The sequence below is a fragment of the Melanotaenia boesemani genome, chromosome 3, assembly GCF_017639745.1.
Source record: "Melanotaenia boesemani isolate fMelBoe1 chromosome 3, fMelBoe1.pri, whole genome shotgun sequence".
In the NCBI taxonomy this organism is placed as follows: Eukaryota; Metazoa; Chordata; class Actinopteri; order Atheriniformes; family Melanotaeniidae; genus Melanotaenia; species Melanotaenia boesemani.
In genome coordinates this window covers 5,402,303-5,417,721 of record NC_055684.1, presented here as the reverse complement: position 1 = coordinate 5,417,721, position 15,419 = coordinate 5,402,303, and the positions used below count along the sequence as shown (strand labels likewise).

The 15,419-nt window shown below is 41.9% G+C and overlaps 1 protein-coding gene across 1 annotated transcript in view; it reads left to right on the top strand.

Annotated features, from left to right (window-relative positions):
• Nucleotides 1-15,202, top strand: part of slc41a1 (solute carrier family 41 member 1) — a 33,689-nt gene extending 18,487 nt beyond the window's left edge. The window contains exons 4-11 of the mRNA XM_041979762.1: nucleotides 101-172; nucleotides 6,079-6,223; nucleotides 6,873-7,019; nucleotides 8,895-9,042; nucleotides 9,288-9,367; nucleotides 9,464-9,598; nucleotides 13,146-13,294; nucleotides 13,395-15,202. Of these exons, the coding sequence (XP_041835696.1) occupies nucleotides 101-172; nucleotides 6,079-6,223; nucleotides 6,873-7,019; nucleotides 8,895-9,042; nucleotides 9,288-9,367; nucleotides 9,464-9,598; nucleotides 13,146-13,294; nucleotides 13,395-13,580 (1,062 nt within the window). The 3' untranslated portion in view covers nucleotides 13,581-15,202. The remainder of the gene's footprint in view (nucleotides 1-100; nucleotides 173-6,078; nucleotides 6,224-6,872; nucleotides 7,020-8,894; nucleotides 9,043-9,287; nucleotides 9,368-9,463; nucleotides 9,599-13,145; nucleotides 13,295-13,394) is intronic.
• Nucleotides 15,203-15,419: the final 217 nt, after the last annotated feature.

The following is a 15,419-nucleotide window of genomic DNA, read 5'->3' as shown; positions in this document are numbered from 1 at the left end:
TCAAGATGCAACAGCATGTGTTTGCACGGAACAACAAACACGCACTCACAATCCCACACAGGAAAACGATCAAAATGTTGTGTTTTTCTGTCTTTTTCAGGCTAATATTGGTCAGATGGACACAGCCAAGGACATGTGGAAGATGATTATGGGGAACTTGGCTCTTATCCAGGTAAATAAAGCTGTCATATGTTTTACATCATCGTGGAGGGCCTCTGACCATGCTGACGTCCACTAAACAAACTGGAGTTAGATAATGGGTTTACATACACTTGAGGTCAGTGGACAGATCACAGGGGAGTGAAGTATTCAGACCCTTTAAAAGGACCAATGAAACAATGTGCAAATATTCATCAGCAAGTTGATAAATTTGTTACAAAATTTATTATATATTTATATTTGACAACCATAGTATGGAAGAAAATCGTAGACTCTTTGATACCTTTTCACATAAAAAAGTCTTCCATGCCATGATGTCAATGCATCGTTTGCCCCCACAGGCTGGACTGGCTTCTCATTCGGTACATAAATGCAGATGTCAGGTTTTTTTTTCCGGTTAAAATGTGGACTCATCTGACTGCAGGACACGTGTCCACTGCTTCGTCCTTGTGTAATCCAGTTTCAGATTACATTTCTGGATGCAGCGGCGGACTGTGTTGAGTGAAAAAGGTTTTCCAAGGTACTCCCTGGCACATAAGGCACGCATTGATCTTGATGACACGACAGATTCTTGTGCTATGATGCTTGAGGGCTCAAAGGTTCCTTGAATCCAAAAGCATTTTCCTAAACTCTCTAAAAGGGTCTTCTGAGAACAGCTGGGTCCAGATGTTCATCTGGATGCTTATATACCTGAAGGGCAACAAAAACCTTCTGACAGCACTGGCCTCCCATAGAGGACAATATACTCTGCAAAGATTGCTTAAGAATGATCCCCCCAAAAAAACAAGATAAAGTGCCGACCATCAAATTCTATTGATTGAGAACTGATGGAAGAAGACCATAACCCTGTATATGAAGGATTGATCTGCTGCTAATGTCAAGGCAGCATTAGGGTATAACCAGAGCTCCAGTCTCGATTCCCTCACAGCTTATGACTGTTTTGGTGTATTGAAGTGGGCCTGTACAGTAGTTTGAGGATATAACAGCCATGAAGTAAAGGGATTAATAATCAAGACATTGTGCAGCAAATAAAAGAATATCTACAGTGTTGATGGAAATTTAATAGCATGTTTATTATGTGTTCATTTGTGTTGCAAATACTATAAGAACTGTTGTGTTTTGTTGCCTGGGAACAGTGGTTACCCAACGTTTTCTGCAGGACCCCCTTTTCATCCACAAAAATAATGTCAAGCCCTCCCCAACACAACTATCACATGCTTACAATGAAATTTACAAACAAATTTCCAATAAAATAGTTTTTAGTTTATTGACTGTGACTTCATCAGTTCTGTAAAACCATGTCAATGGGAGAAGGAATGATCAGTTCCTCTGCTACAGTGTGAGCCTTTTAAACCTGGAAAGTGCAAACTACTTCAGGTTAGTTGAGCATTTGATGAGACAGATGCCATCCATCCATTTTCTTCCATTTATCCAGGGTCAGGTCGTAGGGGCAGCTGCCTAAGCAAGGCAAGGATGGCAAATTTATTTGTACAGCACATTTCATGTACAAGACAATTCAAAGTGCTTTACATAAAACATTAAAAGCATTACAGCAGGGTGCAAAAAGCAACAAGAAGTGCATTAAAAACTTTAAAAGAAATTAAATAAAAACAGAAAAAAATAAAATAGATAAAATCCTAGAAATACAGTTCCAGTGTGGGGAATTTAACAGTTGTTTTGATAAAAGGCAGCAAATAGAAAAGTTTTTAACCCTGATGTAAAACTGCTGAGAGTCTCAGCAGACCTGCAGTTTTGTGGGAGTTTGTTCCACAAGTGAGGAGCATAAAAGCCGAACACTGCTTCTCCACATATAGTTCTGACCATAGACTGTATAAAATAGATGGGCGGAGCTTCCGTGATGTCACCCGTAGGTTTCAGAAGAGCTGAATTGAAGCTCATTGGGTGGTTCCCAACGTCGCCATCTTGGCAGCGTCACGCGTGTCGTCATTCCCGGAAAATTCGAAAATGGGCAAAGAGGTGGAGCTATTTAGTTGTTTCTCATAATTTGAGCAAGCAGTAGCATGTAGATGTTGAACAGGGAAGCCAAGATTTCCCTCTCCCCGGCCACATTCGCCAGGTTGTCCGGGGGGATCCTGAGGCGTTCCAAGGCCAGCTGAGAGACGTAGTCCCTCCAGCGTGTCCTGGATTTTCTCTGGGATCATCTTCCAGTGAGGCATGCCCGGAACACCTCACCAAGGAGGCATCTGGGAGGGATCCTGACCAGATGCCCGAGCCACCTTATTGGGCTTCTCTGGATGGAGGAGCAGCGACTACTCTGAACCCCTCCCGGATCACCAAGCTTCTCACCCTATCTCTAAAGGAGAGCCCCCCCTCACCAAATGAAGAAAACTCATTTCGGCCGCTTGTATTTGTGATATCATTCTTTCAGTTACTACTCACAGCTCGTGACCATAGGTGAGGGCAGAAACGTAGATCGGCCGGTAAATCGAGAGCTTTTCCTTTTAGCTCAGCTCCTTCTCTCACCAAGACAGACCGATGCAGAGACGCCGCACTGATCCGCCTGTTCCATCCTTCCCTCACTCGTGAACAAAACCCCGAGATACTTGAACTCCTTTACTTGGGGCAGGACCTCATTCTTGACCTGGGGAAAATACTCCACCCTTTTCCGGCTGAGGACCGTGGTCTCGGATTTGGAGGTGCTGATTCCCATCCCAGCCGCTTCATGCTAGGCTGCGAATTGCTCCAGTGAGGGCTGAAGATCATGGCCTGATGAAGCCAACAGAACCACATCATCCACAAAGAGCAGAGACCCAATCCTGAGGCCACCAAACCAGATCCCCTCAACACCTTGGCTGCGCCTAGAAATTCTGTTCATAAAAGTTATGAACAGACAAAGGGCAGCCTTGGCGGAGTCCAACCCTCACTGGAAATTAATTTGATTTACCGCTGGCAATGCGGACCAAGCTCTGGTGCCAGTCGTACATAGACCGGACAGCTCGTACAAGGGGGTCCGGCATGCCATTCTCCCAAAGTGCCCCACACAGAAGTCCCTGGGGGACACAGTCGAACTCCTTCTCCAAGTTCACAAAGCACATTTAGACTGATTGAGCACTCACATGCCCCCTCCAAGACCATAAAGAGGGTGTAGATCTGGTCCACTGTTCCACGACCGGGACGAAAACCACACTGCTCCTCCTCAATCCGAGGTTCGACTATCTGACGGACCCTTCTCTCCAGGACCCCTGACTAGATCTTATCAGGGAGGCTGAGGAGTGTGATCCCCTGTAGTTAGAGCACCAACCCAGTCTGCCAGTCCAGGGAAACTGTCCCCGATGTCCATACGATGCTGCAGAGGTGTGTCAACAAAGACAGCCCTACAGCATCCACAGCCTTAAAGAACTCATCAGACCTCATCCACCCCCGGGGCCCTGCCACTGAGAAGCTTTTTAACCACCTCAGTGACCTCAACCCCACCGACAGGAGAGCCAACACCAGGATCCCCAGACTCTGCTTCCTCATCAGTAGATGTGTTGGTGGGATTTGAGGAGGTCTTTGAAGTATTCTCTCCACCGGCCCACAATGTTCCGAGTCGAGGTCAGCATCCCCCCATCCTCACTGTACACAGTGTTGACGGAGTACTGCTTTCCCCTTCTTAGCCGCTGGATGGTGGACCAGAATTTTCTCGAAGCCATCTGAAAGTCATTCTCCATGGCCTCTCCGAACTCCTCCCATGCCCGAGTTTTTGCCTTAGTGACCGCTGAAGCTGCGCTCCGCTTAGCCCGCCGATACCCATCAGCTGCTTCTCTAGTCCCCCAGGCCAAAAAGGCCCAATAGGATTCCTTCAGCTTGACGGCATCCGTCACTGCTGGTGTCCACTAACAAGTGCAGGGATTTTCACCACAACAGGCACCAATGACCTTATGGCCACAGCTCCGATTGGCCACCTCAACAAAAGAGGCACAGAACACAGCCCACTTGGACTTAATGTCCCCAACCTCACTCGGGACATGGTAGGAGCTCTACTGGAGATGGGAGTTGAAGCTCTTTCTGACAGAGGACTCCACCAGACGTTCCCAGCAGCCCCTCACAAAACATTTGGATCTGCTAAGCCTGACAGGCATCCTCCCCCACCATCTGAACCAACTCACCACCAGGTGGTGTTCAGTTGACAGCACCACCCCCTCTTCACCCGAATATCCAAGACATGTTGCTACAAGTCTGATGATAGAACTACAAACTCGATCATTGATCATTAAGACACCCTTATGCCTGAATTTGGTGTTTGACATAAACAATCCATGACTAGCACTTTAGTAAAACAACTCTGCTATATACAACAGTCAAGTCATTTATTTCTAAAGTTAACAACAGGTTTTTCTTTGTATTCAGGATGAGAAGTTCCAAAGTGGGGTTGTAACTAGTTTAGCTTCTTTCTGTCAAGTGCTTGACAGATGGAGACACATGTTTCAGACATACAACACACTATGGTCTTTCTTCTTTACCCACCATTGACCATCACTCATACCTAGAGTAAGACATGCCTCGTCATTTCTGGTCTACTTTTGGTAGTTGAAATGTCTGTTGTTAATTTGTCATTTGCCCATCTGTACTTTCACAAATTTGTCCATTATTATTTTCCGACTCCCCACCCCACCCTGGCATAAAAAAAATAAATTCTAGCTTATCAATAACTTATACAGTCATGAGCTTTCTTTTGACCCTGAGTGGTTTGGTTGTTGTGTGATTTGTGTGATCCCTCAATCCATTTTCTATACTTCCAAAGCAGAGTTTCAGGGGTCTGGAGCTACTTCCTACCAACTATTTATGTTTTCATTCCTTTTTTTCCCTCTTGAGATTACAGGAAATTTAAGTTGAGCTGGAAACCACTGTTTCCTGTGTTTACTGCTAATCTTCAGTGCCATCACAGTAGTGGAGGATCCATAACATTAATTAGGAATTGCATGTCAAATTCTTTTTGCTGCACTAAGTTTTGTAAATTCCTCTTCTTGAGCTCAGATAGTTGTTTATTTGCTTGTGTAAGACCCCAAATTCAGCCAGTAGCTGTCATTCGGGCCAACCCACTGTTTGGTCAGCAGAACACTGACTGTACTGGAGCAAAGTATTACAACCCACTCCATATTATGACAAAGCAATCCTTGGTGTTTGAAGATAACAACATAATAAACCCGTTATGAACTTTGCTTTCTCAACATCATGAAATCATTAACTTGTAATCTTTAGATGATGACGTTAAAAACATTTTTCAAGCATGGCCTCTCAGTTTCAGTATGTAGCACGCCCGTATGACAAACCAAACATTGACTGAAGACTAAATATGTCACGTGTTTGTTCATATGATTACATTCTATAACTTCTATAACTAGGTGATGCTAAATCCTGCACATTGGATCTTTGACTCTGCATCCAAGCAACATATTTTCTTCTCAGCTATTTTTATTCTACTGCACATGCAGTAAAGTAAACAAGGGTCTAAATGGGATGGATTTTATTTATCAATATTTTATTCTTTGTTAATTTGTTAATTCTCTATTCTAATTAGAGGCAATCTCCATTTTACAGTGTGGCATTTGATGGAGGTCTGTACTACTTTATGTACTACTTAAGGGCTATATTTCCAGGAACACTTTAAACCTAACCTCTTATATGAACTTACACGTGGACAAACAGGTGCTTCAGTTTATATGGAGATGCTTATTTTGTTATTCTATTACTTGTTGTGGTAATTGAATAGTTGTGGTTACTGGAGTGATACATACATACATACATACACACACACACACACACATATATATATATGTATATATATATAAGCCTCCATATATATATATGGAGGCTTGACAGATGTAACAGATAGCCTCTGGAGTGCACATGTAAGCTGACACTGACAGCAACATGGAACATTTTAACGTGAGTGTGTTTGTGTGTGTGTTTGTCCAGGTCCAGGCCACGGTGGTGGGGTTCCTGGCTTCAATAGCTGCTGTGATCTTTGGTTGGATCCCAGAGGGACACTTCAGGCTGGGCCATGCAGTGCTGCTGTGCGCCTCGAGCGTGGCCACCGCCTTTATTGCCTCATTGCTCCTGGGTACGTTCCCCAAACAGGAAGCTAGCTATGTTCATAACAGCCACTCATCAGGGTTTAATATGATGTTTATGCCAAGGTTTATTTGTCTTTATCTAGCTTCACAGGTAAAGCAGGATAATACACTATATCATTTAAGTTAAAATACTCTTATTAGATTAATACCGTTAAAAGGTATTAATTCTGCAAACTTTCTGGTGAAACTGACTAACAAAAAGAAACTTCTATAATACCTCTTTTCCACCAGTACCAACCAGTTCTGGACCTTTTTACATTACAATTCAATTTAATTCAGCTGCATTTGTATAGCAGCAATTCACAACAAAGTCATCTCAAAGCACCTCACAGACAATCAGTTTAAGCCAATTCATTGTAATCCAATCAAAACAAATCCAAATTAGTCCAATTTATAATAACGTCATTCATACAAGCCAATTTATAAAGATAGTTACCTAACTAAAGCAACCAACAGATTGCATCAAATCATGTCTTTGATTATATCCCCCTTTCTGAGCATATACAGTATGTATATATATATATATATATATATATATATATATATATATATATATTCCCTAGAAGGTATTACATTCACACACACTTCACTTCAGATGTCTTCTGTGTTATGACGCCTCTGACTTGAAATCAACAGGTCTCGTCATGATTGGTGTGATAGTGGCTTCCAGAAAAGTTGGCATCAACCCCGACAACGTGGCCACACCCATCGCTGCTAGCCTCGGAGACCTGATTACCCTTTCCCTGCTGGCAGGCATCTCAACAGGACTCTACAAGGAGTTAGGTAATACCACTCACATGAATGTAACACTGCCACTGTAACACAGTGGCCTTGTAAAGTAGATATTACTCAACTTAATGAGAAGTATGCAAACCACACTGAGTGTAAACATAAAATATCACACACTTAAGTTTAGTTTGCTGCTCTGCTGTGTTTAGGTGTTACCACAGTGCCAAGGAAGAAAGACATCAGAAGTGATGTTAGAGAAGCAACTGCTGCTGCCCATCAATCTGAGGATGATTAGAAGGTCATTTCTAAATTGTCACCAGTCCATTATTCTACAGAGAGAAAGATTATTCACAAGTGGAAAATATTCTGGACAGGCCCAGGCGTGGATGTCCCAGCAAGTTCAGCCCAAAGTCAGACCCAAGAGCTCCATCTCAGACTCTCCAGGCTTCAGTTAGCTTGTTGTTCATGACACTACAACTAGAAAAAGACTGAACCAGTATGGCGTGTTTGGAAGGGTTGCAGGAAAAAGCCTCTTCTTTCTAAAAACTACATGGCAGCACAGCTTAGGTGGCAAAGCTGCATCTAAACAAACCACAAGACTTCTGGAACAATGTCCTCTGGACAGACCAGACCAAAGACCATCGGCATGTTTCCTAGTGTTGTTTTGATAAGTCACTCAGTTCCTTTCATGCCTTTATTCCTGCACCCACCTGCCCCTCGCCTTGCCCTTGGGTCCTCATCTTCTCGCTAGGTGACTGTTTGACCTGGCAGGTGATAAATGAAAGCAAGGGGTATAATTACAGAGGTGAACTAACAGAGAGCAGGTGAAGCAAATGAGCCAATTAAATCAGGTGTGCTGATGAACAGGAAGTGAAGCAAACAAAATACACGGGGGGAAAAATAAACCAGGAAATAAAACAGAAACCAGGCAACAGCAACAACTAACACAAACCAAAAAGCCACAGATCATGTGCTCCTGCAATTAACCACAGCCATCATGTCCTACTTCACACAGCTTCAAAAGCCTTCATCAGCTTTGAAGTGAGAAAGAGGAGCAGCATGTGTGGAACATGTGAAATGTGGCTCAGCGTCTGACTTTGTAAATAAGGATGAAAGCCTCCCACACCTCATCTCCCTGTGTTTTAGGGCAAGAAGCTCCACAGCTATGTGGCTCTATTGTTGGGTCTGAGCAACACACCCAACTCCCCATGGTTCCCCCAGCTCCACGCCACGGACAGACAAACAGACAGAGCGCAGTCCTCCTGTAACTCCTGCAGCTGCCAGACTCTTTACAGCTTCACTCTAAACATCACATCAAACTCCGATATTGAGCCTATTTGGGATATTTTGGCTCAGACACACAAACACGGCAGGTTTATGGGACCTGGAAGTTCTCTGCAGTCTTGAAAGCTTTTTTGGGGTTTGAAGTCTGCTTTAGTGTCGGCAGAGCAATAACACTGCCACCTAGAGGCTGAAACAGGAACTTTACCGTGATCCAACTCCAGCTGCTGTTCAATAGATTTTACATGATGTCTTCATGGACACGGTTAAAATATGTCCGTATTGCATTTTGTTTAAGTCTAAGCTGTTTCTGCCAACATTTTTAAAAACTTACTGCTAAATAAAGCCACACAAAGTAAAATAAAAAAAAAGGATTTACTTTAAAATCATGCAACGTAAAATAGAAATAAAAATGTTTTATAGAAAGAAAGAAATCAAAACAAGTAATCGAATGTTACAGAAAATATTTATATTTTAAATACATTTAAAATAAAAATACATATTTATAGAGGAAAAAAGAAAAAAAACATTGCATTCAGATCTTACATGGTTTATATATTAAAAAATGTTTTTAATGTGGAAAAAAATGAAAAACATTGCATTTCTTTATATATATATATTTATATATGTACTGTATATCTCATTCAGAGTACAATGACTACGCCAACCCGCTGGTGTGTGCGGCGTTCGTGGCCATGTGCCCCCTGTGGGTGCTGATAGCCCGGAAGATCCCGTCCACCAGAGAGGTCCTGTATTCTGGCTGGGAGCCGGTTATTATCGCCATGGCCATCAGCAGGTAGGGATCATGGAACCCAGAGCCCAGTCCTGGAAACCTCATCTGTCACCTGTAGAACACGTCTCACTTCCCTGCTCCGTTTGTTCTGGACAGAAGATATTTAAATGGATAAAGTAGAAGAAAAGAAACAGATGAACATGGGCGTCATATTAAAAAAGATGTGATCCACTGTGATGCATTCACTGTCAGTCAGCCTCCTGCACATTGAAAGATGTTCTCACCCTTAGTTGTTTCTGTTTTTTCAGTGTTGGAGGTCTGATTCTGGACAAGACCGTCACCAACCCAAACTTTGCTGGCATGGCCGTTTTCACTCCGGTCATCAACGGTGAGGAGACATAAAGCTGAAGAGTAGCGTTTCTTTCAAGCTGTTTATGAGTTCAAATGTGCAGAAATATATAGTTTTACTCTGTTTCATGACCAGGCGTGGGAGGAAACCTGGTGGCGGTTCAGGCCAGTCGAATCTCCACCTACCTCCACATGAACGGTCTGCCCATGGGGGATCCCAACCACACCCCGAGGAAGTGCCCCACGCCCTGCACCTCCTTCTTCGGCTCCAGTAAGTCACGGACAGCTGTGGAATGTTCCACTGTTTCTGGACACGCCTCGTCTCAGGAGATCTCACCCTGATGTCCGTCAGGACCGCATGCACCGTGCACGTGTATCATGCACTGATTTGTTTGAGTTTAATTCTGTTGGTTTTAAGTTAGATTTGAGCCGATAAGATCCAGAAATGGAACTGGTCTGACTTCTTTGTGTACTTTACATAAAGTTGAAGGCTCACCAGCTCTGCTCCTCTTCCACTGCTCTTCTTCATGTGATGCCCAACAGGAAGCAGAGCACTGCAGCAAACACCTGCCCACACAAATCCTGAGCTCTGGTCACGTTCATTTTCAGTTCCCTATCATCACTGTCTATTTTTATATTATTAAAGTGTTGAAAATATCTCTTTTGATACAGTATAGCATATTATATCCTGAAAGCAGTACAATAATGTACAGTTCAACACCCCTTTTCATCTTGACAAATTATTTTCAATTCTGTTTAGTGCGTATATAGAAAAAAATATACAAGATGTGGAACAAATAACACAGAGTGAAACAAAAACAGTAGAACAGGTGGACATGTTGATTGGGACATTATTAATTTGGATTTCCAGGTTTGGAGGACTACTTTCTTAGTGACAGCTAGAGAAATAAGTAACAGATTTGGGTGGGGATGAGTATTCTAGAGAGATCATCAGCTGATGGTGGGACTCTGCAGCTCATGATGGTGGAGAGCGTCTCAGTAACGGTGACTTGTGGTGGGTGAACTGGTTGGCATGGAGATAGTTGTTTGTGCTACCTGAAGTGCATTGTGTGCCGATATCTGAATCACCCAGTCCCATTTTAAACATTTCACTTTGAGTGATGTGAGTTCTGTGGATGACTTTTTACTGTATAGATGTTTTTACCGATGTTTTCCAAAAGATTGAGGTTGGGAGAAAAACCCCACCCTGTACTAGAGTGTGAAATGATATAAATTGGTTGTCTGAAAACAAGTGGCAGAGGTGTGTGATTCCTGTTTGTTCCCAGGTGGAGAAGTGAATGGGTTTGTTTTGTAACATGAAGGTGGGATTGTGCCATAGTGGGGTTTACTTATGTGGAGCTAGTGATGATTTAGTTATTCTGTGTTTTTTCCACCAGACTGTAAGAGCAGATGATACAGTGATGAGTTTCCAGATGTTTGATTTACACAGTTGGTAGAATTTCATTCAGTTTTATTTTGATTGCAAGGAGCTTAAATAATCCTCCGTGCAGTTACCATTTTCTGCCAGCAGGTAGCGTAGTTTTACCACTTTGGGATTTAATCTGGGTTTAAGCTATGAGATACATACTAAATTAATACTAAATACTTAATACTAAACCTAAATGATCTATTAGATAGGTCATTTATAGATATATAACTATATATCTAAAGTAAATACTGCTATAATCTGTGTAGATTTTGACTCTAATTATTGTTGGTGATTTTAACATCCATGTCGACAACCATCAGGACAAAAGGACTAAAGACCTGAGTCACATTTGGACAACTTTCTGACTCAGCATATAACAGAGCCCACACACATTGAAGGACACACTCTAGATTTACTGATTTCGAAGGGTTTGGACGTTTTAAAGGTTACCATATGTGATGTGGGCCTGTCTGATCATTACTGTGTTTTCTTTCAGGGTACGATTCCTGTTCACACTAATGTCTCAATGGAGGTGACCACAAAACGGTGTATAACTGAAAATAGGAGTGGGATGTGTAACCAGGTCTTCTCTTCTCTTTTTCACACTGATGAAAAATGGAAAAATAGAGTATCGGAAAGTCGAGCGCATATGGAGAAAAACAAATCTACAGGTTTCATTATAAAGAGAAACTTCACTCTTATAATTTACAACTGAGGAATGCAAGGAAGTCCTATTTCTCTGACATTATTAGCAAAAACTCCCATAATGCACGGGTCTTGTTCGCTATTGTTGACAGGTTAACAAACCCTCCTGTGTTAGTAGCACCTGAACTTTATTCCACCAAGGCCTGCAATGAGTTTGCCAAATTTTTCACAGAAAACATCCAGAATATCAGACAAGAAGTTGGTTCATCAACAGCAGGTTCAACAGACATGACAGTTTAATCCCATTAACAGCAAAGATCTGGGCGACATCTCACATCAGCTGCACTCCTCTTGCTGCTTGGACATCCTGCCCACAGGCTTTTTTAAAAAGGTCTCAAAGACTCTAGAGCCAGATCTGTAACAGATTTTGAACTTGTGTTTAATTTCGGGCATTTTCCCAGAACTTCTAAAAACAGCTGTAATCAAACCCCTGCTAAAAAGGGACGACCTAGACAAGACACAAATGAGCAACTACAGGCCGATCTCAAATCTTCCTTTTCTAAGTAAGATAATCAAAAAAGCTGTTTTTCATCAGCTAAACGACTTTTTAACACAAAACAATCGCTGCGATGTCTTCCAGTCAGGTTTTAGACAGCACCACAGCACTGAGACGCTGTGACCAAAGTCAATGAAATACAGACGATGGACCTTAACTTTGAAAAACACATTAAGGAACTCACAAAATCAGCCTACTATCACCTTAACATATCAAGGCTAAAAGATGTCTCAGCAGGACCTGGAAAAACTAGTCCATGTTTTCATCTTTAGTCGGCTCGATTATTGTAACAGTATTTTTACAGGTTCTACCTATAAATATACATGTATATTAATATATACATGTATGTAATATATACATGTCTGGAACAAACTCCCAGAAAGCCTCAGATCAGCTGAATCCAGGTTTAAGACCCACCTGTTCTCTGCTGCAGTTCAATAGATTTTATTTAAAAATCCAAATCTGCATCTGTTTCTTTTAAGCTGGAATCTTCAAACTTTGGTCATAATTTATAACTGTTTTTGTCTATTGTCCTTTCTTCTTCCTCTCTTTTAGTTTTAATTTTAATTTTTGATTTTTTTTTTTTTTTATGTTTCAGTGTTTTTGTAAAGCACTTTCACTCACCCTGTTGTTAAATTATGCTATACAAATAAACTTGCCCCATTAAACCATTACTAAATTCCCTACTATCTGGTGGGAACCAGTGCTTATTGGATTTCCTGTTTCCTTTCTATCATCTCCAACCAGTCTGCCCATTCTCCTCTGACCTCTGATAATCAACAAGACATTCTGATCCAGGCAGCTGCTGCTCACTGGATATTTTCTCTTCTGCAGACCATTCACTGGAAACCCTAGAGATAGTTGTCTTTCCTAAATTAAACCAGAAAAATTCTCAAAATGATAACAAATCAACTCATAATGAGCATAAAACAATCACAAATAATCAAACCAGAGGTATATTATGACCTACAGACACAAAACCTTGAACTGACCGCCTCTTCTGTGGGAGGGATAAGATGTCCTTCTATATCCTCCTTCTCAGAGCTCTTATTTCTTCCATAATACCTCACCCCACCCATGGATCCTGAGTTTTAGTTCCAGGTTCGGTCCTGATGAGCCAATTTTGCAGCAATCCTGGAAACATCTTAAAATGATTTTAACCATCTTTCCACCTCCTCTCTTTTCCAGCTGTGAACTCTCGTTCAGCTCGTGTGCTCTTCCTCCTGGTTGCGCCGGGCCACATCGTCTTTCTCTACACCATTAACTCCCTAAGGGGGGGACACACTACGCTGACGCCCATCTTCATCACCTTCTACCTGGTAGCTGCACTACTGCAGGTACACATACCTTTATATAGATTAACATATTCTGCCACTATATAATTTTGGTTGGATTCGATTCCAGAGTCCTCATTGCTTCTTCTTGGTCCCGCCACAGGTCATGATCCTTCTCTACCTGGCAGACTGGATGGTTCACTGGATGTGGGGCCGAGGCATGGACCCCGACAACTTTTCCATCCCGTACCTGACGGCCCTTGGTGACCTGCTGGGGACCGGCTTCCTCGCACTCTGCTTCCACATGCGCTGGTTCATTGGGGACAGAGACACCAATGTGGGCAACTGAGCGCATGCAGAACAAAACACTCAAAAACAAAAAGCAAAACGCAGCAACTTTCACAAACTGGAAGCTACTACAGTGAGGAGCATCCCCTGTACCTGGACATCAGCGATTAAAGGGCTAAATTCCTGCAGGGCTCTGGATGGTGGTATCACTCACATGGAACGTCATCTTTAGGATATCAGGAAGTTGTTGTACTGTTGACACAGGAGCAGCTCCACAAGTTAATATCTTTCTGTTACCATGGAAACACAGACATCTTCACCTCAACCTCACAACAAATTCCCACCTGTGATGAATCCCCACAGACTCCACTACTCCTTTATCTTACTCAATAACAGAGTCCTACCACTTTTGTTTTTGACAATGATTGTTATTGTTGGTGAATAATGCAGTTGATATGAATCAATATCTGTTCTGTGTACACGGCAAATCCTCATTATTTTCAATGGGGACATTAGGCCCTCTGTTTTTAAAGATTGGCCTTTAACACTTGAAGCTGCAACAACAAAAGAAAGAAAAAAAATTACCCAAACAAGTTTAGAATGCTTAACCACAAAGTGCTACGTCCCATGTTCCATCTGCAGATTAGTTATTATGCGAAATCTAATGTCATTCATGTTTTAATAGAGTGCATTGTTTGTTTAGGCTTTGTGTCAGTAGGGAACAAGGTTAACGGGTTAATTTCAGGGGACTGGAGCAAAGTTTATTTTTTTGTCACTACTTATGCTTACTTTACCCCACATTTGGATTGTCAGGTGGGAGTTCATCAGTTCCTGATTAAGGTCGCTAATAATTTCTAGGTTGTTAGCAAGGTCATATTTTGCAGCCGACTGTTCCAGGTGACAATAGCATTTGTTTCCCTGTTTGAAACCATTTTCCAACTATCCGCTGGAAAGAGCTAGTTGTTGTGTTTTACAAGCCAGACGGTTAAAATGCTCAACAGGCTGCTATGTGCTAATCTGCAGAGTTCAGCCAAGCTCTGTGTTCACAGATGGTTCAGATGTGTTAAGGTGCCTTAGATCAGATGAATGCTAGTGAAAGTTTATATTTTCTGTGGATTTTGTAGGAGCACTGAATCGTTCCAGAGTGACCAATATTGCTGTTAGCTCATAGGTGTTGTGGCTAATGGTGTATTCCAGTTGTCTTGGAATTCCGAGCAGCCGAGAATATGTGACGGACTATTCCAAAATAACCAATTTGTGAGCATCTACAAATGCCATATAAACTAGAAAATCACAAACCCATTGCAAAAATGCGTACCATGACAACAGCAGCCAAATTTGGTGATAATAAACCATACGAACAAACCTGCCATAATAATGTAATTATCAGTAACAACAACTCGCTGCTGTTTACACCAGAAACATAACGGACACAAAATATTTTAAAAAGAATTTTAATAAACAGTAATGGACAACAAGTGGTACTGAGCATAGCCATCTTTAAATCTGGAATCTTGGCGTCTTTTGAAACTTACGAGTTTGCCGCACTGAAAAATGAAATCACTTAGTCATTTCTGGATTTTTCGAGGACAACTAGAATGCACCATCAGTGACGTGAAGTCTACTGGCCTGTGGATTCAGTCACCAAACAAATCACTTATTAAATCTTTAAGCTGTCTGAGAGCCCAATCACATCAGCAACATTTTGATTTCCAGTATACACAGCATTTAAAATCGCCATATTACGCTGAATCAGTTCACTCCAAAGGAAATCATTCACTTAGCTTGTATGGAAGGGAAATCTCTACCATGTAAACCTAGCTAACCTTTGAGGTACCATAGATCTCAAAGTGGAGTAAGCTAACATAGCTTACAACATAGCTAACATTATCATCCATAT